At 38.2% G+C, this 24,437-nt stretch overlaps 1 protein-coding gene and 1 long non-coding RNA gene across 3 annotated transcripts in view; one reads left to right on the top strand and one right to left on the bottom strand.

Annotated features, from left to right (window-relative positions):
* Window positions 1-5,823: 5,823 nt before the first annotated feature.
* Window positions 5,824-8,749, bottom strand: LOC115506141. The gene is made up of 3 exons (XR_003966252.1): window positions 8,531-8,749; window positions 6,507-6,617; window positions 5,824-5,890 (listed from the first exon to the last, which is right to left on the bottom strand). It is a non-coding gene; the product is annotated as an uncharacterized LOC115506141 (long non-coding RNA).
* A 26-nt stretch (window positions 8,750-8,775) lies between these two features.
* Window positions 8,776-24,437, top strand: part of ZBTB10 (zinc finger and BTB domain containing 10) — a 35,630-nt gene continuing 19,968 nt past the window's right edge. The window contains exons 1-2 of one of the 2 annotated variants that reach the window (XM_030304011.1): window positions 8,776-8,957; window positions 19,634-20,519. In XM_030304011.1, the coding sequence (XP_030159871.1) occupies window positions 8,862-8,957; window positions 19,634-20,519 (982 nt within the window). In that variant the 5' untranslated portion in view covers window positions 8,776-8,861. Of the gene's footprint in view, window positions 8,958-9,878; window positions 10,859-19,633; window positions 20,520-24,437 lie in introns of those variants that run through there. The other variant, XM_030304010.1, reaches the window with a different exon arrangement.

The following is a 24,437-nucleotide window of genomic DNA, read 5'->3' as shown; positions in this document are numbered from 1 at the left end:
CATAGTTCTTAGAAATTCCTTGGAAACCTCCAGAGCTGAGCATACTCCAGTTTGAAGAGCACTGGAATATACCTGAAAGTATATTAATTCTATTAGCTTTAGTTTCAAAGTGTGGTATTTTCTGACCTTGACACTACCTCCAAATTCTGGGGGAAGGAACTTATTTGCAATTTTTAAGCCCTCTGTGAAATCATTATGTGAAGTTGTGTAGAAAGTCCTGCTTTAGGGGCACCTGGGTGGCTCAGTCAGTTAAGTGTCTGACTTTTGCTCAGGTCGTGATCTCACGGTTGGTGAGTTTGAGTCCCGAAGTCAGGCTCTGTACTGACAGCTCAGGGCCTGCAGCCTTCTTCGGATTCTGTACCTTCTTTTTTTTTTTTTTTTTTTTTTTAATGTTTATTTATTTATTTTGAGAGAAAGAGAGAGAGTTCACCAGAGCAGGGGCGGGGGAGAGGGAGAGAGAGAATCCCAAGCAGGCTCTGAGCTGTCAGCACATGGCTGTGACATGTGCTCTCACATGAAATTGACATGGCTCTCAATTTCATGAACCATGAGATCCTGACCTGAGCTGAAATCCAGAGTTGGACACAATCAACTGAGCCACCCAGGAGCCCCAGCACTGTACTTTTAGGACCTTGGCATCTTTCTCTCTTCCATGTTTTCTCACCTGGTCCTTCTGAAGGGAACCGGTTTGTATTTGTAAACTTATGAAAGAGGTGGATTAGTGTGAAATCTGTGGCTACTGATCAGAGCCTAATTAATCAACCTATCAGGGAAATGAACTTGTGAACCAAACAGTTATCTGTACACTAAATATTTGAGATAGACCTCTTACAAAAATTGATAATGTTTATGTGGTTTTAATAATTCAGTGTTCAATAAAAATAAATATTAAGCCTCTGCTCCTACTTTATTGTTCTCATTCTTTACAGTCGATATAAAAATTCATATTGTAAACATGATCTATTTTTGTACAAGTCATACATACAAAGAAGGCCTTTTACTTTTTAATTCATCTGAGTACAGTGAACTCTTATTTGTGATCAATTAAAAGACAAATAAACTGCAATGACAAAATGGTTAGCTATCATTAAATTCTGAATTTCAAATATTTTTTTACATAGTACTCACCTAGGGGCACCTGGGTGACTCAGTCAGCTGAGCCTTGGTTCAGCTTGGGTCATGATCTCATGGTTCATGGGTTCAAGCCCTGTGTCAGGCTCTGTGCTGGCAGCACAAAGCCTGCTTGGAATTCTCTCTCTCTCTCTCTCTCTCTCTCCGTCCCTTCCCTGCTCACACTCTCTCTCAAAATAAATATTTTAAAAAAATTTTAAAAAATAAATGATACTACCTAATTTTTTAAATAAATAAATAAATAATAAATTTTTAAGTACACTCCATGCCCAACATGGGGCTTGAACTCACAACCCTGAGATCAAGAGTCATCTGTTCTACCGACTGAGCCAGCCAGGCACCCCTGAATTTTCAAATATTTTTAATTAAAAGCAAAACTTCACAGATAAAACATTTCATTTATTTATATTTTTAAAGACCTAGTAGTTTAGTTCTTAAAAACTTCAAAACAATCTTCCTACAACTGTACACTTTATAAAAATGCCTTACACTGTATAGCAGGTACGTATTATCAACACTTAACACCTATTGTATTTCTGTTCTAGTAGTTCATTTTGATCTATGTTTTAGTCTTTTGTTGAAAGTTCAAGGTTGTGCATACTTAGTATTTGCAAATTTGCACATTCATACATGATTCATTCAACAAATCCTTACTAATTATCTGCGATGTCATAGTCACTGTTTCTACACACCATTGAGTCAAGCCAGAAAGAGTCCTTGACCTCATGGAGTTTTCGGTTTATTGGGGGAACATGCAAGAATCAAATAATTACACATGTTTAAAAACTACAATTATGACAAGTGCTGTGAAGGAGAGTTAAAAAAAAATACAAGAAGAATCTTCAATAGCATATATGAATGTTGGGTGTGTGTGTGGGGGGGAGGGGTGGTTAGGGAAAGTTGCCCTGAGGAAGTGATATAAGGATGAATGTGGGTTAATTAGGAGAAAGGAGGGAAAAGCATTACTGACCTAGAACAACAGCTTCTACAAAGGCCAGACAGGTATCAAAGCAAACATGAAGGACAGAAAAAGGCTACCTTCTAGAGGAGAGTGTTAGAGGCAAGGGGAGCTAGGCATGAGATGAGGCTAGAGTATGAAAGGCAGCCAGATCTTTCTGGACTCTACAGGCATTTAGAAAGTGTTTTTACATGTAGACAAACAGAAAATAATTGAAACCTTTGTAGGGTTTTAAGTGTGATTGTGGGTGGGGTGATAGGATAAGATTTGCATTCTGAAAAGATTACTGGCTTCACAGTAGGAATGGATTAGAGGGCAGGGCAAGAATGTATGGTTTACTGAGATAGACTCTTCTCTGAACATTTGCATATAAACTTCAGACTTTGAAAAATCAGGTTTTAAAGGGATTGGGATTTTCTAAGAAAAGAAACACTGTGTTTTTAGCTTTTAAATATTTTGTGTTTATTTTTTAGGAGCAAAGCAAAATGGGTTCACAGTGAGTATAGAAAAAGAAAAATGAACAGTACACCTTCCCAGAAGTCCTGGGAAAAAGTTTGTCATTGATTATTGATGTTAACTTTTTCTCCCCAAATGAAAATAGCTTTATTGATTTTTTTTATTATACACCCAATATAAGTTATATTTTCACTATAAAGCAGTACAGAAAATGTGTTAAGAAAGTTTTTTAGAAACTGAAGTTCAACTACTGACTAAGTATTGTCCCCATTCTGGTGAATCTTTTAAAACTACTCTCCATGCTAGTATTCACATATGAACTTATATATACATTTTAGGGACCATGGCTATCAATAAATATTAATAGGAGGAATTAATTACTCCCATTATATGTGTTAATATATTGCTTTCTTCACTCAACAATAAGCCTTGGACTTATAAAATGCCATATGAACCTTTTTAATGGCTAGTGAATAATTCATGGTAAGTGTGTGCCATAATGTATGTAAACAACCCCACAGGATGGAAGCTCAAGTTTTTTAGGCTTATAAACAGTGCTACAGTGAATATCCTTGCACAGACATCTTAATAAACCTGTCTAGGATAAATTTCTAGAAAGGAAATTGCTGGGTAAAAAGATACATATATTTTTTTTGTTTTGATACATATAGCCAGCCTAATGTTAAGCTATTCCTATTTACATTTCTAATTATATTTATTTTGCTATACTTCTAATGGACTAAAAAATTACTTATTCACTGGTGTTTTTTATGCACACTCCTCTGATTACTGGCCAAGTCTGCACATCTTCCCATATATTTATTACTTACTTGTATTTCTTACATAGTTTAAAAAAAATTTTTTTTAATTTTTATTTTTGAGAGAGACAAGCAGAGTGTGAGTGGGGGAAGGGGAGAGAGAGAGAGAAAGAGACAGAGAGAGACACGAAGAATCGGAAGCAGGCTCCAGGCTCCCCAGATCCTGACATAGGGCTCAAAGCCATGAACCAAGATCATGACCTGAGCCAAAGTCAGACACTTAACCAACTGAGCCACATAGGCACCCTTCTTCTTATATAGATTTCTATGTCCTTTGCACACTTTTTTCTTTTACTAGATATGTGTTTGTTTTATTGATTTATAAGAGCCCTTTGCTTATTAGTGGTATTAAGCCTTTGTCTGCCATATACACCCCAAACTTCTTTTTCCTAGTTCACTTAAAAAAATCTTTGTTATTAAAAAAAAAGTTTTAAAATTTATATAGTTAGTTCTGTCAGCCTTTTTCTTTAAAAAAATTTTTTAACATTTATTTATTTTTGAGAGACAGAGTGAGACAGAGCATGAACAGGGGAGGGGCATAGAGAGAGAGGCAGGACCCAGAATCTGAAGCAGGCTCCAGGCTCTGAGCTGTCAGCACAACACCCAACATGGGGCTTGAACCCAAGATCATGACCTGAGCCAAAGTCTGATGCTTAACGGGCTGAGCCACCCAGGTGCCCCAGTCAGCCTTTTTCTTTAAGGCTCTTGCTTTTATGTTCTACTTAGAACTAGGTCTTTCACTGTCCAATATTATAAAAATACATCCCTACTTGTATTTTCTTTTGGTACTTTTTACATTTTCATGAGCATTAAGGGAGGACAAATGATACTGACTTTATTAAAATTTTTCCTTTTATGAGAAATTCCTCTTTTAGGATTTATCTTAAAGAAATAATAGACACAAAGTTTTAGTTTCAAGGATATTCACTAAAGAATTATTTATAATGACCAAAAAACTGTAAGCAATGATAAGTTCAACACCAGAAGACTGATTACATCAATTATGGTATATCCATAGCCATTAAAATGACACTAAAAATATTTAATCATATTAAAACATATTAATAAACATAAGCACAAATATGCTAAGATGTAATCCATAAACACCAAAAAACAATTTTAGCTAGGCACAGAAGAGTAAGATTGTATTTACACGACAGTGGTTAGCTTTGGTACCGGAAATAATGAGTGATCTTTTCTCTTATTTTTTTCTGCCATGAGCATGTATAAAGTATGAAAAAAAGTTTAAAATTTAGTGTACCCTGTGATTACACAGTGTATAGTGGTGTTTTCGTAGCTACAGGTGCCTTAGACTAGAGATTGTCTTCAACCTTACAAATATAACTTTTGCTTCACCCAATAACCTTGAGCAAGTTGGTTAACCCTTTTGTACTTGAGTTTCCTCATCTTTTAAATAAGGATAATAATACCTATCTTGATTTCATTCAAAAGGAAGGTGTGTAGGGGCGCCTGGGTGGCTCAGTCGGTTAAGAGTCTGACTTTGGCTCAGGTCATGATCTCATGGTCTGTGAGTTTGAGCTCCCCCCGCCCTTCAGGCTGTGTGCTGACAGCTCAGAGCCTGGAGCCTGTTTCAGATTCTGTATCTCCCTCTCTCTCTGACCCTCCCCCTGTTCATGCTCTGTCTCTCTGTCTCAAAAATAAATTAAAAAAACAAAAACAAAAACAAAAAAAACAAAAGGAAGGTGTGTAAACTGTTCATAATTCACTGTAAGCTATATAGAAAGTATGATTTACATTCAACTACATAGACATCATTGCTTTTTTGGCTTAAACCCTTTTCTTGAGGTGTGACTGACATACAAAAAGCTGTACATATATTTCTTAAAGCTTTTATTTCTTTTTTAAGTTTACTTTTTTTTTTTTTTAGTAATCTCTACACCCAACATGGGGCTCGAACTCATGACCCTGAGATCAAGAGTCCTATGCTTTTTTGACTGAGCCAGCCAGGCCACCCACAGTACTATTGAATGTATACAAATTGGAGATAAATACACACCTGTGAAACCATCACCACAATCTATTCCATAAACATATCCATCACCTTCCAAAGTTTTCTATTGCCCACTTTATTACTACTTTTTTTGTGATACAGACATTTAAGACCCACCTTCTTAGCAAAATTTTAGGTATACAGTACAGTATTGTTAAATACAGGCACTATGCTATACAGGAGATCTTTAAGACTATTCACCTTATATAACTGAAATGTTGCACCCTTTGACTAATACCTCTCATTTCCCTCTCTCCCCAATCTCTGGCAACAATTACTCTACTTTCTGCTTCTGTGAGTTTAACTAAATACCTCATAGAGGTGGTATCATGCAATATTTTTCCTTCTGTGTCTAGCTTATTTCACTTACCATAATGTCCTCCAGTTTCAACCACATTGTTACAAATGGCAAGATTTCCCTCCTTTTTCAGGACAGAATAATATTCCATTGTATGTATATGATTATTGTTTTTAATGTAAATTCGATGGAAACATTAGTTCAATATCTTTACTTAGCTAAAGAAAGAAAAAAAGAAGAAACAGAAGAAAGAGTTGTCTACCAAATTAAACTGCAAGGGAAGATAAATTATTCAACAAACATACTAATCCCTTACTATGTGCCAAGCACGGATTGGGATAGGGAATTATAAAAGTGAGTAACACATAGTCTCCATTCTCAGGTACTTCAATCTGGTAGATGACACATGTCAATCCCACAGACAGAATCATAGGCTATTGTCCCTAGAACTAAAGAGGCAAAGTGCCCCCACCAAAGCAGTAACTGACTGTCAAGTTTGACTATCAAAGATCAGATGAACCAGGTATAGGATGTCAGCCTCACAGCAGTTATAGTGAGACAGTATCAAGGTAACCCACAGAATTTTACATAGCCTAAAGTGAAATTAGGGGATAAATTGGTTGGGGAATGCCCCATTCTTGAGGGGTTCCCCTGGTAAGCATAAGGGGGAATCCCCTTAAATATGGTAGAACCCCCAACAGTAAATGTAGGGGCTAAGGGGAGAACAGATCCCTACTTGCTAGCAGGAGACTGGAAGGGGTGGGGGAATTCTTAAAAACTCCATTTACAGAACAGGAGATCCCCTTATGTTACTCAAAGTTCCCTCATACATACAGCTGTTTTGAGACGTTTGTGATTACTATCCTCTTGAACTTTGATTTTGATTCCATCTCCCTTAAGGTTTAGAGGAAGACCTTAATATTTCTTTATATATATCAGGAAGACCTGTACATTTATATAGAAAAAACAATAAAAATATAAATACATATACATACATACACCACACACTCACACTATTTGGCTGTTAGGAGTTCAACAGTCCTATAATTTAAGCCATTTACTTGTACCATTTGAATCTAAAGTTCATTCCCAATTAATCCATGTTTAAATATAATTCCAGACAGAAGACAAAGTGGATTTTACAAAATATAAGGTAAGATATATGTCTGAGAAAAATACAGTCCTGACACAATTCACACCAGTAGGGATTCAAACATTTTTGGTGGTTCTAGTGCTACCAGAAAGCAAAAATAATACTAGCAAAATTCCTATTATGTACTAAACATATAAGATGAAAAGAAGCAAAGATGTTCATTTAACAGTTTGGAATGAAAATAATTTGTAAAGTTGAAATAAAAATTCTTAAACCCACTTTCACTTACCATTACCTTAATCCTAGATGAGCAATTAACTTTAATAACTCTTTTTATGGGAGAGGCACTGGTGGTTAAAATACAGTAAATAATGTATTTATTTGCAAAGTGCCTGGAATTGAAAAAATGCATTAAGGACAAAGTACTGTATTGTTATAGCATTCTTCCATATATTACATGGAAGCACATATTATATGTACCCCAACAGGCAGAATCCTATCTTCTCCAAGGTACAGATTAGGTCAATGTCATGAGTCTACTGTCTCAGACTTTCCAATAACTAAAACAAAGCAAGACAAAATGAAGAAAAAAAAAAAAAAAACACCAACAATGCCAATCTGAGGATTTGTATCAGAATTTGAAGCTGTTGATCACATGGATAGGTGATAATATGATCATTACTGGAAAAATAATTCAAAGCCAAAATCTTTTTGTGGCAGGTTAATGTATCATTCTTTACATTAAAATTACATTTCATCTAAAAGATAGAATATTTTTTTGTTTCATATACAACACTGTTCATTTATACTGGTACTAAAATTATAGAGAATTTAAGTGGAAGTTGCTTTGAATAAATCTATACAATCAATAGCATATATGAGTCTGGATGTGCATGCATAGGTATAGCCATTGAAAAATATTAATATTAATGGTATTTTATAATATGTCTGGGAAACTGCTTTTTAAAGCTAATCTTGAGAAACATACCATATTCCTTACTCCACATATATATTCAAATTTTTAAATAATTTTCTTATTTGAAAAATAGAAATTTCAAAAGAACAGAATCATCAAACTTGAGGACCTAAAAATTCTAACACATGCTCTTTATTAAACATAAAATTTCCCATTAATATTTAATGCAGATTATTAAGGCCTCTAACCATAGATAATTTGTAACTGTAGAGTTTGTATTTCCAATTTTTTTCTATGCACATTCTAACATATATTAATGTAAAAAGTGTACCCTGTCATATAAATGTCCTTTTTCCCTTTTTCAAGAGTAATTATCTTGAACATATTTCATATTAGTTTGTGATTAAACTTTCAATATATTTCTTAAAAAAGTTAAAAAGCCTCGCCATAGTTTGAGAACATCTTTTTTTAACCTGAAATAGGTTTGAAAAAAAATAATTTAAAATTTCACATTTTAAAACAATAAAACGAGTCTAAACACTTTAGTATTAGCTAAATTTAGCATACTAAAATTTCAAAAAAAAGAGAAGGGCTCTAAATTGGAAAACCTTCTTCTGAAAAACTCGACCAAGATTATGAGTTTCGTTTCTAGCTCAATCTGTTCTTTTAATCATTCTAAATTCCATACGCAATGTAAACAATTAAAAAATAAGTCTGAAAAATTAATTCTTGTCTTAAGACACACAGTCCTTGGAGTCGCACACAACGTCCGTAGAAGCAGACTCCTCCCCGCTCATGGGGAAAACCCTGCCTAATATTTATAACGTTATGACATACTGTAATACTCACAAGGTGGTTGTAGAAGTATAAACACGACTGGAGTTATCTGATTGGCTGGTGGTGATGTAACACCCATGTCAATACTTCCCAGTGAACGCACGTGTTCGACCTTTTATTTAAATTTCCATTTCATCACAGCAATAAGACACTCGGGGCGGTGCATTTTCTGTGAAATGATTATTGCCTTGGGCCTGAGGTGGTGCCTCGCACACACAATGCTGCAGACGAGGAGGTGTCGGTGGTTGTAACCTCCTCGCGTGAAAGGCACCGCCTGGTCCAGTCTTTGTGAAGGAACAAAATAAGTTCACTTCCTTGGGTACCGCCACCCACCCCTAGGCAAATGACAAGGCTGGAGCGCAGCTCCCACCGCACAGTTATTTCTAAAGTCCCAGGTGAACTCGTGGCGAGAGAAGGAAAATGTGCGTCCCGGCCGCGGGTAGGTGCGTGTGGGCAGCGGGGAGGCGGCCAGACCCTGACACTCGCCAGCTGTTTGTCCTCCGCGTAGCCCGGCCCCGGCCGCACACGCCCGCCCCCTCCCCGAGACCCCCAGCCAGCCGCTCGGCCTTTTGTCCCCCGCCCCTCGGCCGACTTCCTTCCCCCCCGGCCGCACCCCCGCCCCCAGGCCGGAGGCGCGGCCCAGCCCCTTTCCCGGTCCCCTGGCGCCCCCACCCCACCCCAGCCCAGCCCCAAGCCCAGCCCCCCTCCCCCAGCCCGGCCCCCACCCTTTCCCCCTCCAGCGGTTACTGCTACCCCGGTGCATTGTGGGCGCACGGTCCGTTGTTCATTTGCCATTCGACCTCCGCCAGGGCCTGGTCGGACGGAAACGCTCCGCCGGCTTTATTGTCGGTTCGTTATGTGGCGGAGCCTAGCAGTTTAACGTGCCTCTCGCCCTCAGCGCCTGGGAAGCCGGCGGCGGCGTCGGGACTCCTCGGCGCACCGGAGGAAGGATATCTGTTTGGAGGGTCGGTGTGTGCGCGCGGCTTTAAAGAGGGGGCAGCGGAGGGTCTCCCCGCACTCCGCCTCTCAACTTCGAAGGCCCCACGCGCCCCCGGCTCGCTGCTCACCTCTCCGCCGCCCGCCCCCTTCTCCGCGCGGGACGCTGCCCGGAGCACAGCGGGGCGGGGGTGGAGGACGAGGAGGCGGCCGGAGGCGGCGGCCCGGCGGGCGGTGGTGGACGCGTGAGGCAGCCCCGGGAGCGAGCGCGAGCCGGGCGGCCGGGCGGGAGGGCGAGGCCGAGCCCCGCGAGACCGGAACGCCGGGGGTGGGGGCGGGGGCGAAGCCGAGGGGGAGCGGCGGGGAACGCGCGGGACGCGGCCCGAGGCCGGGCGCGAGCCGGGGCACCGGGCGGCGGCGGCGGCGCGCGCCATGTCGTTCAGTGAAATGAACCGCAGGACGCTGGCGTTCCGAGGAGGCGGGTTGGTCACCGCCAGCGGCGGCAGCGGCAGTTCCACGAACAATAACGCTGGCGGGGAGGCCTCGGCTTGGCCTCAGCAGCCCCAGCCAAGACAACCCCAGCCGCTAGCGCCTCAGCAGCTCAATGGGCGGGGGGCCGACGAGGAAGTGGAATTGGAGGGCCTGGAGCCCCAAGACCTGGAGGCCTCCGCTGGGGCGGCCGCCGCCGCCGAGGAAACCAAGGAGTTGCTGCTCCCCCAAGACGCGGGCGGCCCCACCTCGCTGGGCGGCGGTGGCGCGGGGGGCCCCCTGCTAGCGGAAAGGAACCGTCGGACTCTGGCCTTCCGAGGAGGAGGCGGCGGCGGGGGTCTCGGCAACAATGGCAGTAGCCGCGGCCGCCCCGAGACCTCGGCGTGGCCCCTGAGGCATTTCAATGGGCGAGGGCCAGCGGCTGTGGATCTGGAGCTGGACGCGCTGGAGGGGAAGGAGTTGATGCAGGACGGCGCGTCCCTGAGCGACAGCACCGAGGACGAGGAGGAGGGGGCGAGCCTGGGCGACGGCAGCGGGGCGGAAGGCGGCAGCTGCAGCAGCAGCAGGCGGTCGGGCGGAGATGGCGGGGACGAAGTGGAGGGCAGCGGTGTGGGAGCTGGCGAAGGAGAGACTGTCCAGCACTTCCCGCTCGCGCGGCCCAAGTCCCTAATGCAGAAGCTACAGTGCTCCTTCCAGACCTCTTGGCTCAAAGATTTTCCCTGGCTGCGGTATTCCAAGGATACTGGCCTTATGTCTTGCGGCTGGTGCCAAAAGACCCCTGAGGATGGGGGAAGCGGGGACCTTCCTCAAGTGGGGCACGATGAGCTTTCGCGAGGGACCCGAAACTACAAGAAAACCCTTCTTCTGAGACATCACGTCTCTACCGAGCACAAACTCCACGAAGCCAACGCCCAGGTACAGTATATCCTCCTACTTTTTAAGGTCTTTAAAGGAAAGATTTATCAGCTAAAAAAAAAAACAAAACACTTTGCTGGGTGAAGGCATCATTCCAGTTGTGGCAATGAAGGGAGCTCGTGCGTGGGGGTTTAGAAAGCCTGGGAACAAGTTTTCAAAAGTTATCTGTGTTGGGGGTTGGGGGGAAGGAATGACAATTTTCTAATCGTAGCGCTGAATTTTTTTGATGACTCCTTTGTCCATGGGATTGAATTTTTTAAAAGTTTAATAAAGTGAGTTTGAAAGTTTTAACCCCAAAAAGTTGATTTTGCGGTCAAAAATTTTATTAGCTGTGATTTTAGAAAAGCTGCCTTATGTTTCAGTCTTTCAGCATGCTATTGGAAGTCAAATCTGGCAACTCTTTGAAGAATGAATTAAACAATTTCCTTAACCTTTGATGCTAACCCTTTCAGGAAAACGTTCAGCTGAGAAAGTTCTTTATATCAGGTCAGGATAATGTGAATTATGAGAGCAGTGTGTAAATGTAGAGCAAGCTATTTGGGTAACACTCCCCATGAATAACTTTACTCAATTCATCTCTGTTGAACTTTCTTACCAAAGGCATGCTTTTGGTAAATTACTGTAGTTTTTCCTTGTTTCCTCCTACCCAGATTTTTGTGCTGAGATTTTCTCTAATCCTCCCTTTTAAAAACCTTCTTGTAAATGCAGTTCATTTTACACTTGCATATTAGAGATGTTTCACGTGAGGTTATTTCTATCAGGTAGTAGGTTGGTAGAGACTTTATTTACTAAACTGCTTGAAAACATAAGTCCTTAGTTACAAAACATAAGCTGTACCTTAGTTATTTCTTGTTTTAATATTTCCAGTCTAAAGATAGTAGTCTTAACATTTTGGTAATCCCTTTTCAAGCCAAATAGATGTTGAGCACTTCTCGTTTAAGAGTTTTTGGACAACCAGTGTGGTGGATGGAATTCATTTTTTTGTATTGGTAGCCATTCATTGATTTTAGAAAGTCAGCTTTTAGATACTAGTCTCTGTGTGTGTATTGGAGTGATCTTACTGTTCACAGCACTGGAGTTAATTAGGCACTATCCAATAACCCCCCATAGCGCAGCAGTTTCTCAGAAGTTAACTTTAAAGCATAGGGTTATTTTTCCCAGTGGAGAATGGCAATAGTCTTCGTACAAATTTTAGTTGCCTAAGCCCTAGAAGGAAGGTCACTTAAAGATATATGGCCCCAAAAGGTTAAGTAAATTGTCCTAAGTCTTAGAGTCCTCGATGACAACTGGGACTAGGGCCTATAAAGAATGTTGTAATGGAAAAAGAATGGGTTTTAGAGCAAATCTGGGTTCGGATCTCAGCTTTCTACAATTACTAGCTTTATGAGCTTGGGCAATGGAGTGAAATATAACTAGCATTTCCTTGTGTAATGTATGCTGAACACACATCACCTTACTCTGCAAAGTCATATTATTTTATAGAAGTGGAAGTAGAAGCTTTAAAGAGTTAAGTAATATATTAAGTTATTTTGTAAGATGATGGAGGAGGGGGACTTGTGAAAATGAAAGCATATTTTTCTAGATAATCATAGGTTGGTTATTCAGAAAACTACAAAAAGACAATGAGAAGGAATATATATTCTTAATATACATGTGGACCCAGTTACTTTTCTTGTCAGCATAGTCTGTCCCTCTAGGCAAATCTGAATGGGAATGCAAAATATAATTAGCTGCTTAGTGAACCTGAAATCAGAGGAAGGGGAATTAGAATTAGTTGGATAACCTTATGATAGACTTAGTATGGTGTAACCTTCTCCCCCTAGGCATTATCTGGATCAGGGGATTCATTCCCTAGGTAAAATCTTTTCTGAATTTGATCTCTGATTTACCCTTCCTTTTCCCTTTGCCCCCTCAAAAATTTTTATAGATATAAGATACCATTTTTCTCTTAGGACATACTTTCATTAGGCTGAGGATAATACAGTTTAGTAAGTATGTCCTGTGTGTCTAAGGGTGTATATACATATATTGGTTCCCTTGATTGAGTTTCAGATGTTTCCCCTCTGAATTGATCCTGATTTTTTTTGTTTTCATTCTAACGTTAGTTTGTGGGTGTTAACCTTGCTGTTTACCCCAGATACCACCTACATATCTGTCTTGTTAATATGAGTGACCTGTTCAAGAATTGAGTTATTCCTATGGACAGAATTCGGGGTTTTTGGTTGTTTTTTTTTTTTTTCTTATCCTGTAGCCTTTGATTACCTGTAGGAGGCAGTATAACACAATCTGTAAGAGCATTCTTGGGCTTAAGGTTAAGGGGACCTGAATCCTAATCCTCTACTTTCTTGGCAGGCAAAGGAGTTAACTTCTAATTTCCTTGTGTATGAAAAGTATATATGCCAGCACATAATCACTTAGTAAATGCTAGTCATTATTATCATTGTGTATATTTATCATAGATAATCGTAAGGGTGTGTGTGTGTGTGTGTGTGTGTGTGTGTGTGTGTGTGTGTGGCCTGGTACCTCATGTGTCTTCAGTGTTACCAATTTTGACAGTTTGGAAAGCACTTTATCTTGTGGAATCAATCTTGATTCTAGAGAATAAACCATTTCTCCATTTCATACCTTCAGAGACTTGGTTATCCAGTTCTTTGAACATTCTGAGATTTTCTCACATAGGCAGATTTTTTCACAGCTTCATAAGAATACTTTGCTTTGGCTTTCTCCTGTCTTAAAAATAATGAAATGAGAGTTCTGGAGTTCTTCAGGCAAGAATTGAATTTGAGGCTAAGGGTAGTTCACTCCCTTTATTCCTTTCAACTCCACCCCTCCTTTTTTTCAAATTTTTTAATTTTTTTTTTTAAAGAGGGATGTTTTTTGAGAGGAGGTTGGCCAAATTTTAGACTATCACTAAGTGTTACTTTTCTTATGCTTTCTGAAAGTACAATTCATTAATTCTGTAGTGACCAAAGAATTACAGTACATTCCTAAAAAGTTTGCTATACCGTTAATTGGCTGTTGGTTGTTAAGACTGCTCATGGGAGAGTCAAAATATGCTCTCAGAATCTGTTCTGAGCCTTCTATTTCAGAGAGATACCTGTATTTATAAGGGTGTAAGGGGCAGCATACAGGTTTTTTTGAGTAGTAATTATCTTCTTTGAGGCAAGTTCAATGATTAGCTCATACAGAATTTGACCATTTGGCCCAGAGGACTTTAAAATTGCTTTAATAACAGTGATTACCACTGTATCTTGGTTCAGATCACTTTCTACCCAATTGTGACATTTTCATAGCCTAAATCACACATTCTGTCAACTCTAAGTTTGCTAAGTCTGAAACATACACTTAAATATATTATAAATTTAGTTAACCTTTCTAGAAAGTAAATACTTAATTTAGATCAGTGATCTGATTGAAATTACTAATAAGAATATGTTGAGGTTAGCAACTAAAGCAAAAGTGACAAAGTGACAGTCTACCCAGCCTTCTTTGCATTTGGCAAAAATAAGGCTTAAAGGTTTGTTGTTAACAATTTAGGAAGAAAGTCTGAAAGTTTTCACTAAGAAATCTTAAAGGTGAACTTATGGCCCATTAAAGAAGCATTTTGTATAATATGTAGGTTCTAACATTCATTGTGTTTGGTTTATTGAGCTGGTTCATTTCCCTTGTGTTTGACTTTTTAGTAGTGTCTTTGACTACCTTATAGTGTATCTAGGATTGGCTTCTTTCTCCTTCTCAAATTTACTTATATTAGGTACATCCAAGGCACTGGAGATAAACCTGTAAATCATTTTCTCTGCCATCAAGGAACTTGTAGTCTAGTAAGAAGAGACAGACACGACAATAAAATGATAGATACCATGTTAGAAGTATGTTCAGATTACAATGGAAACAGTAAAGGAAGGGAGTCATAAATTCTACTTGTGAAGGTTGGGAGAAGCTTGTATAATTGGCTCTTGAACTTCATTGAGTTAAATGAATAGCTGTTGAACAGGAAGGGGAGGGCATTGCAGGCACTGCAATTGGAAGCAGCATTAACAAAATGAAATTGATGTGTCTAAGAAGTGGATAATTTGGTTGCTGACCAGAATGAAAAATCAAGTTTGAATAGGTAATAGACTATGGAGGGTATTTTGTCATGCTAAAATTATTGTATTCTATTCTAACAAATGGGCAACCATTTAGCAGTTAAATTTAGCAGTTTTAAACAGGGGAGGATCATGAAGAAATATGTTGCTGTTCAGAGACACCTGGGTAGTTGTGTTTTTAGAAGAGAGCTGGTAATAAAGCATATCTTTAGTATCTAAAATTGAAGATTTCCACTGCTAACCTATAGAATTAGAATTTCCATTTGGTTCTAAAATTTGGATTTGGAAGTGAAATTGACATTTTCATTCTTTCAGTATAGTGTTGTAGTGGGTTGCTGCGACAAAAGCAGTAAAGATTTTTGTTTTTAACACTTTAATTTTATACTTTGTTTTGCATTGGAAATGCCTTTTTTCTGCTAATCCATTTATTTAAAGGACTAGTTCTGGGTAGGGAAAGTAAATACTAATTGTTGATTTTTAACTAATATTTTCTTATGATTGGTGGATTAACTACAGATGAACTCACTGTAAATGAAGGTATCCCCAACTCTTCTCATAAGGGTGTGGAGATGGGTGGTGGTCTTGGATTCTTTGCAAGTTGGTGGCATTATCTAGCTCCCCAAGTTAGAGTGCTGAAGACCAACCCTATGATCCCTACCCCCTCAACCAAATCTAGTTGATTATTCAGGTTCTGCTGATTTTTATCTTCCAGGTATTTTTCCAGGCTGTGACTCATCACCCCTCCCCCCATTAACGTTATCCATCTTAGGTTAGTTAGGGTCCTGGTTTCTTGCAAGTATGTTGCACTATTAAACAGTAGCTTCCCCTGGTCACAGTATCTCTAGTTCTAGTTCCCTGATATTAATCCCCTACTTTGCTATCATAACCATCTCTTATATCTTCTAATCCAATCAGATCACTGCTTCTAAGGCTCTGTAGGTACCTATTACAGTGGTTCTTAATCTGGGGGTAGGCAGGGGACAGATTCTAATCTCTTGGTAACTGATGGAAGCTATTGACATATGCCTCAAAAAATGTTCGTAAGTGTATACTTGTATTTCTTGGGCTTTTTTGGGATCACCTTCAAGTTCTTTCATAAATCTGTATTGTGAAGATTCTTGTAGACTGTCTTGTTTCTTTTAATGTTTTATTTGCTTAAAATGTTCATCCTCCCATCCCACTCTTTTGTCCTGTAAGGCTCTGCTCAAGATCTTTCTTCCAAAAAGCATAAGCATCCCCCCCACCACCAAAAAAACAAAACAAACAAACAAAAAAAACACTGGACTGTATACACCTCCTCTCTGCCCTCATAACAACTTTGTTACAATCTTCAGTACCTTAAGAGTCTTGCCCACTAGTGATAGTCTTCAAATTGGGAACTATACTTCCTCATTTTTGGTCCCCAGTGTAGAACTTGTATAAAGTAGGCATTTGTTTAATGCTTATTTAATAATTGAGTGAAGTCAGAATTTTTCAAGCTTTTAGCAGCTTTTTCCTCTGTGAGTAAAGTACTTATATAAGCTTCTTTGGAAGTAGATTTGAAGATACATGTTATGAGGATTTTAACTAAATGGACACCTTTTTATATTTTCTTGATTATAGAAGAGTTAATTCTAAGGTCTCTTACAGATGTAAAATTGTAATTTTACTTTGGGCATTTTCACAAGTAAAAAACTTGAAAGCTTTTCACATTTATAGAATCTTCGGTGTAACAAATTGTCTAACTTTTGAAGTCTGAATGTCCGTTTCCTTAAAATATCGTTCAGCCAGTTTAGACTGATGTCTAGGCTAAGTTGTGCTTTCCATTTTTGGGAAAGGGAACAGAAAAGGTTCCCAACATTTGAAAAGACCACTTCTGGAAATACTTAAATCTTTTCATCAGTATATTTTTACATATCACTGAACTTATATTACCGTATACTAGGAGTGGACATTTAGAATGTTAAAGAACCAGAGACAGATGCCAAGAGTTCTTAGGAAACTACTTTAAAGATTTTTATATTTAGTACTAAGATTTTTCTTAATTTATTTAGTTCAGCATATAATACCAGCAATTTACTTTAATGCTATGTGCTTATTGAAGCTCTGTTTTACCCAACTGCCGAAACTACACATATTCTTGACTTGCAAACCCTTCATTGTGAAGAGCATGTTTAATAGGTGCTACAGAAGCAAGACCTAGTGCTCTACTCAGTAGCGGAAATGAAATTGCTGATGTCGCTCATAAAATCAAAGAACATTATTATTCTTGTATAACAGTAATGAGAGAAAAAATGGGTGAACAGTTGTGTTTGATTTGTATAGTTTGTGTTAAAATAGTATGGGTAAATATTTTGGTGGATAGGCTTTTGTCTGAGTTACTGTTAAAAGTTAGGACATTTGGTCTGATAATGCCAGAGGACTTCAGAAATTGGGACTGGCCCAGAAAATCAGAAAATACAGAACACAGTGACCATAGCCTAAAATGACTGCCACAGTTAGATATAGCTACCTCCTTCTTAAAGAGTTTGAACTGCGAGTTTGAACTGCCAGATGTATAAACTCTAGGTGGGTTCTTGATTTGTAAATGCTAATTCACTGCTTCCACAAATACTTCATGATGTGCTGCCAAATTTTGATCAGTGCTTAAATTTTTGCTTCTTCCAAGTATTTATACTGTTACTACAACATCAGAACTTTGAACCAAATGAGCTTTGCTGGGCAGGTATGGCATGCATAGCAAAGCTCAGTTTCAGGCCTGCATCAAAGGAAGATTTTTCGAGTTTGGAAATTTCTGTAGTGAGTCGAAAGCATAAGGATATTAGTAAAAAGTCTTATTCAAATAGTCTCATAAAAGGGAGATCAAGTAAGCAGTATGATGCTTTTGTAGAAAATTATACCATAGCATTGATTGTAGGTGTTTCTAGTATTGGTTTAGTTCTTTATATATTTATACGTGTTCATTCCCCTCTACCATAACTTTAGTGATGCTAAACATGCTGGTTTATGTACAAGCTCTAAAGGTTGAAACAATGTCTTTTATCTCACCTCCTTCCCTGCACACCTTCAAAAGCAAAAAAAATTTGGACTTGAGCATTATTTGTTTTGATTACTTCACACAAACCTTGGCTATTACCAGTTTTTGCTGAAGATTGGGTGTTTGGTAGGGAAAAATAGCTAATTTAGAGCATGAGACTTTTTGGTATGGTAGATCGAGAATGTGAGGGACTAGGCATACAGTATAAGGCATTCTGTATGTGAGACACTGGGACGGTGATAGACTGCCAACGGTCAGTTGGAAATAGAGGAAAATCTCTACTTGCCATTTTTCCTTCTATGTATATAGTGATCCTGTATCTCAGATTTGCAAGGTTATCTTGCAAATACTGAAGGGACCTGGAATTCTAATTTTGGTTCTTTTCAGTTGACTTCTCATACTTGGAAACACACAAATTCTTAAGTGGACCATGTGACCTGGTTTAGTTTCAAGAGAATTGGAATTGTATGTATGGCTGTGTTCAGTACTCAAACTTTAACCTAGTATTTTTGTGCTTTAGCCTTACCCCTGTGGGGTGGGGTTAATTAAGGAAGTTGTGGGATTGTTTAGGAATCTTACCACCAGTTAGAATATTATTTCCATGAGAATTCTTTTGCAGTCTTAACTGTGTTTCCAACACCCTTCAATATTTTTCCCTAATTCCCCCTTCCTCTCTTCTCTCCAAGCATATCAGTCCTCCCAGCATGTTTACAATCTAGTATGTATCTTTCCATGTTTTTCCCATGCTCATATGATCTTAGATTTGTCTGTGTGTCATTATTTCACAGAAATGGACTAACACTTCAGGTCACAATTTTCAGTTATCTTTTCTACTAGAAATGTCTAAGCACTTTTTTGATTGGAAAAAGTGATTACTTCAGTTATCTAGCGAAGTTATTAAACAGTGTGCTGTGGCTCTAGAGGAAATTACCATAACTTTAGTGATGCTAAACAGAACTCTAATGAGTACTTGTCAGATTGAAAGAAAGAAAATTATGAACTTTTGAGAATTTTGAGTTCAGGAATTTTTGATAAGGTATTTTGAAAGTTGATTGGGAAATTATATAGCTGGATATTCCTGTAGTTGAAACCCATTTTCCTATTAGGGTCTTAACTTTATCTTCTTGAATTAGATTTAATTAACTTCATTGACCTAAACTATTTGGATGTTTGCCAAGACTTAAGATTTACCTTTTTAGTAGTGTTAAATAGGATGAGATGCCCAACATACTGTAACTTGAACATTGTTAGTTCAATTAGGAAGGCTGCTGCATTCCTATCAGAGATAAAGCAAACTAATTTGATTCATATATAGGAAATTTTCTTTTCATAAGAAAGTATTATTATGATTTTAAGTAATTCTTAATCTATATCCTTGGCTTATATGAAAAAAGTAACATGATTCACGCTATTCCTCAAATGAACTCCTGCTGATCCTCATTCAGATGTGTTTGACTTAGAATAGCAGTGGCTTGCACCAAGCTCTTCACAACTTTACTCTCAGTATTTGGGATCCCTGTGAACACCATGGTCTCAAAATACATCAGGATTACTAACGTTAATGTGTTTGGTTAGCACTTTTTAAAAAGTTATATTGATGATACATGTTTTCCTTTGGGGTTTTTAAAAAGTAGATAAAATTTAATATTGATGTTTTCCATCCAATTACAGGAGTCAGAAATACCATCAGAGGAGGGGTACTGTGACTTTAATAGTAGGCCAAATGAGAACTCTTATTGCTATCAACTTCTTCGACAACTAAATGAACAAAGAAAGAAAGGTATTCTTTGCGATGTCAGCATCGTGGTGAGCGGAAAAATCTTTAAAGCCCATAAGAACATCCTGGTTGCAGGCAGCCGTTTCTTTAAGACTTTATATTGCTTTTCAAACAAAGAAAGCCCTAACCAAAACAATACTACCCATTTAGATATTGCTGCAGTTCAAGGTTTTTCAGTCATCTTGGACTTCTTGTATTCTGGTAACCTGGTGCTCACAAGCCAAAATGCCATTGAAGTGATGACAGTGGCCAGCTATCTTCAAATGAGTGAAGTTGTTCAAACCTGCCGAAATTTCATTAAAGATGCCTTAAATATAAGCATTAAATCAGAAGCTCCAGAGTCTGTTGTCGTGGACTATAATAATAGAAAACCAGTTAATAGAGATGGTCTATCTTCATCACGGGATCAAAAAATTGCCAGTTTTTGGGCGACACGGAATCTTACCAATTTGGCAAGTAATGTAAAAATTGAAAATGATGGTTGTAACGTCGACGAGGGCCAAATAGAAAACTACCAGATGAATGACAGTAGTTGGGTTCAGGATGGTTCACCTGAATTGGCTGAAAATGAATCTCAAGGTCAAACAAAAGTGTTTATTTGGAATAATATGGGCTCCCAGGGAATTCAAGAGACTGGCAAAACAAGGAGGAAAAACCAAACTACAAAGAGATTTATTTATAATATACCACCTAATGAAACAAATTTAGAAGATTGCTCAGTGATGCAGCCACCTGTTGCCTATCCAGAGGAAGATTTATCATTCATCAAGGAAGAACCAGGTAAATATTTTATATACAAAGGTATCTGGGTTTTTCATTCTAATTAATTCTGATTGGATATAATCTTGAAGTATATTTTTAAAGTATTTTTTAAATCATAAAAGTAATCCACAAGTAATACTAAATTTGAGTGTTTATAGTAGAAGGGAGAAAATTACTCAAGCATATAATTCTGCTGTGTCTTTTTTCTCTGAACATGTGTGTGTGTGAGTTTCTCAGAGTTTGTGTTAATCAGGTGTTTGTTTATATTATTATGTGTAATGTGGACTCAGCTTCATTTATAGTTCTTAGGTGTTTCTGATCTTTATGCTCTGATCACTTTTTTTGCATCCAGTGCTGGAAAGGATAAAGTCTTTGTAATCTTAGTTAAAATCTTAGTTGTAATATATAATCGGTTTGTCATTTCAGAACATTTTTGAGACCTAGTTAACATTTTTTATTCCCAATTTGTGGGGGGAATAAACATTTGTTTTATAGAATTTTGCAAATGACAGTGGGATTATTCTAATTTGTTTAGGGCTACTGTTCTGTTCTCACCATAAATCTTACAGAAGCTAAATGTTTTAAATTTGTCCCATTGTCCCCTCATTTTCATTCTCATTTGCCTGTTACTAAGAGGACTCAGACCTTTCTCCTCATTATTTAACCTAAATGTATACACATACAACACAATCTTAGCATATCACATTTGTACTATGGATTTGTTTTTTTTAGTGGAGTGGGAGACCATTGTTACTGTGTGTGTAAATAGAAAGATTTGAAAATTTTCTTTATCTTTAATTGCCTGTGCCTAACTAACTTAAATATATTTGAGGAAGAGTTCAGTGGATTTGAGGTTTTCCTTTGCAGACCCTAGACTTGAGGTATATATCTACCACTGTCACATATGATTTGATATTTGTTTTGTTGCTTTCAAAGCTCTTTCAGTGTCTGATTTTACATCATGGTGATTATCTGGGGATGGAGTACTTTCTGTTAAAGAGAATCATTGTTTTTAGATCTCAAAGGGCAAAATGCCATAGTAATCTTATGAAATGAAATGGTTTCTCTGGCTTTTTAGGTTTGGATTTAGTTTTCATTGGTTTTTACATTTACTTTTGTAAAAATCAGCATGCCTGTGTAATAACGATTTACTGCTCTTTTCCCTCCTACTTGTCAACTGTTCAGTAAGAAAAGCCGAGAGGCAGTTTCTTTAAAGTATTAAGGGAAGATAGAATTTCGTAGCGTCACTTTATTTTGGCTTAATTAAAATTTTTTTTTTTACAATATTTATTTATTTTTGAGAGAGAGACAGAGCTCGAGGGGAGGAGGGGCAGAGAGAACGGGAGATAACAGAATCCAAAGCAGGCTGCAGGCTCTGAGCTTTCAGCACAGAATCCAGTGCTGGGCTCAGACTCATGAACTGTGAGATCATTACCTGAGCCAAAATTGGACATTTACTCAACTGAGCCACCCAGGTGCCCCTTGGCTTAATTTTTAATGTACAAGCCCTTGAAAGCAGTTCTCAAAAATTAGAACTACATTGTCTTTCCGCTGCAGGGATTAATTGTTTAATAGTATGTTGGGAACCCTGTAGTGTTTTTTTAAATAAAATACATATATACACAATTTAAGGAATAAGCAGGTTTTGGGGGTAGTAATTGGCAAAACTAATCAGAGCCAAACCCATTCATAGTCCCACATATAATTGGAATGATTCAAAGAAAAGCACTCATACTGAACCACAATGCATTCTTTAAAAAATAACATTACTGGCTATTATTTTGGCAAGCCCCCCCCCCCCCAGCTGAGTTTGCATCAATGGAGTAGGCGTATCATAAATTAATTTTTAGTAGTCTAATAGTATGTTTTCAGTTTATCTCTTACATCTTAGAAAAGATTATTACATTATGAGTATCACTTTGGTTTTGGACCTTGTTTAACTGACAAATTGGTTTAATCAGTGATGTGCTATATTTCAGTTGTTAAACTTTTTGCAACTTTTCAAGGCCTCTAGATCCAAACTCACTGAATGGCAGGAAATAGGGTCTTATGAGATTATTATGGTTCAGACATAATAAAACGAGCCAGGGGTTGGCAAATTTTTGCTGTAAAGGACCAAAGAGTAAGTATTTTTGGTTTTGCCAGTTATAAGGTCAGTGTCTGATTTACATCATGAAAGCAGCCATAGACAATAAACACAAGTGAACATGGATATGCTTCACTATAAAGCCTTATTGCCAACCCTTGGTATCGAGTAGTGGATCTTAATTTTGGCTGCATATTAACATCACTTGGGAACTTTACAGACCATGATGCTTGGGTCTTTGCAGTAGGGATTGAGTTAATTGGTTCTGTGATGTGTCCTGGTTGTTAGAATTTTTATAAGCTCTGTAGGTGATTACACAGTGAGCAAAGGTTGAAATCCACTGACAAAGAGGAAAGAGCCCAAATGGAGTTATGATTTGAAAATGAGCTGTGTATTTAACATTTAACTACAGTGTAACCATGATCAAATTAAACTCTTGCCTTTGGTTTCTTTATCTTTAAACTATGGTACTTATTTCTAGGATTATTAAAATTAAATGACAAAGCACACCTATCCTAGTCATCCTAGGTCCCCTTAAAGTTGAGACTATTGAGATTATTTGAAGTCAGTTTTTCAGTGCAGTGTACTTTCTACTAAATTCTACGAAGGATGGTCTTATTGGCCTCAGCTTGACCTTTTGTTTGAATATTTAGAAAGAATACTCTTTTAAGCAGCCCATTCCAGTGTATGATGACTGTTAGGAAGTTATTTTATATTGAGCCACAATTTGCTTCTTATAAATTTCCTGATTCTTCCATTTTGAGTAGTATAATCTGAGCTTAACCTAATCTCTCCAGATCTACGTGATAACTCTTGAGATATTATAAATAATTTAAGTATTCCCCTGAAGTCCCTTTTTCTTCCAGGCTAAGTGCTATACCACCCACCTTCTGAATTCCAAACCTTTTTACCATCTTTCTTACAATTAACCCCCCTCCCCTTTTTTTTACCCAGAAATTGTGGTGTACAGAATTAACTACAACTCTTCAGGCAAATTCTGACCAATATAGAACACGGTGCATCTGTGTTTATCAAGGTTAAGGCCCATCTCAAGGTCAATCAGCTAGTAAAAATAGAGGCAGGTTTCATGTTAAGGACTATCTCACAATAAAACTTTGCAATTAATGAACTAGTAGACTCAGTCTTTTAAAAAATTGGTCCCTTTTAAAATCTCAAACATTTTTATGAACTGTACCATCATTGGTTATACTTTGACTTCCATTTATTTAGAAATGGTGAAAATGTTTAGTGAAATAGTTTTAAATGAATTTAAAGCTCTATACGTAAATATTGAAAAGTCCTAGTAAATTATATAGTCTACAAGCAATGCTTGACATATTTGGATTTGTGGATCCTTTATAAGAACTATGACTTCCCCCAGATTCTTAAGTCTACAGTTTGTAAACCACAGCTCTAAATATCTTCTTGCCACATAATGTTGAAGCTGGTGTTCAGATGCCTCATTCAGAAAGGTTGTAAGATACTGAGATAAGATGTACCCACAAATATCAGGGATTTTATTTAGGTGGGTTTTTTTTTTTTTATCTTAAACTAGCATGTTTGCTATTTGACTCACTAATGCAGTTTGCTTCAAATTATTTTTAATATAGGAGGATACTTGAAAATAGAACTCAGGAGGGGTGTCTGTGTGGCTTAGTCAGTTAAGCATCTGACTGGGGCTCAGGTCATGATCTATCTCACAGTTCATGAGTCCTCTATCAGCTCTGTGCTGACAGCTCAAAGCCTGGAGCCTGCTTCAGATTGTGTGTCTCCCTCTGTCTCTCTGCCCCTTCCCCACTTGTGTTCTCTCTCTCAAAAATAAACATTTAAAGAAAATTAAAATAATAAAG

Source organism: Lynx canadensis, chromosome F2 (genome assembly GCF_007474595.2).
Source record: "Lynx canadensis isolate LIC74 chromosome F2, mLynCan4.pri.v2, whole genome shotgun sequence".
In the NCBI taxonomy this organism is placed as follows: Eukaryota; Metazoa; Chordata; class Mammalia; order Carnivora; family Felidae; genus Lynx; species Lynx canadensis.
This window is presented reverse-complemented; position numbering and strand designations above follow the sequence as displayed.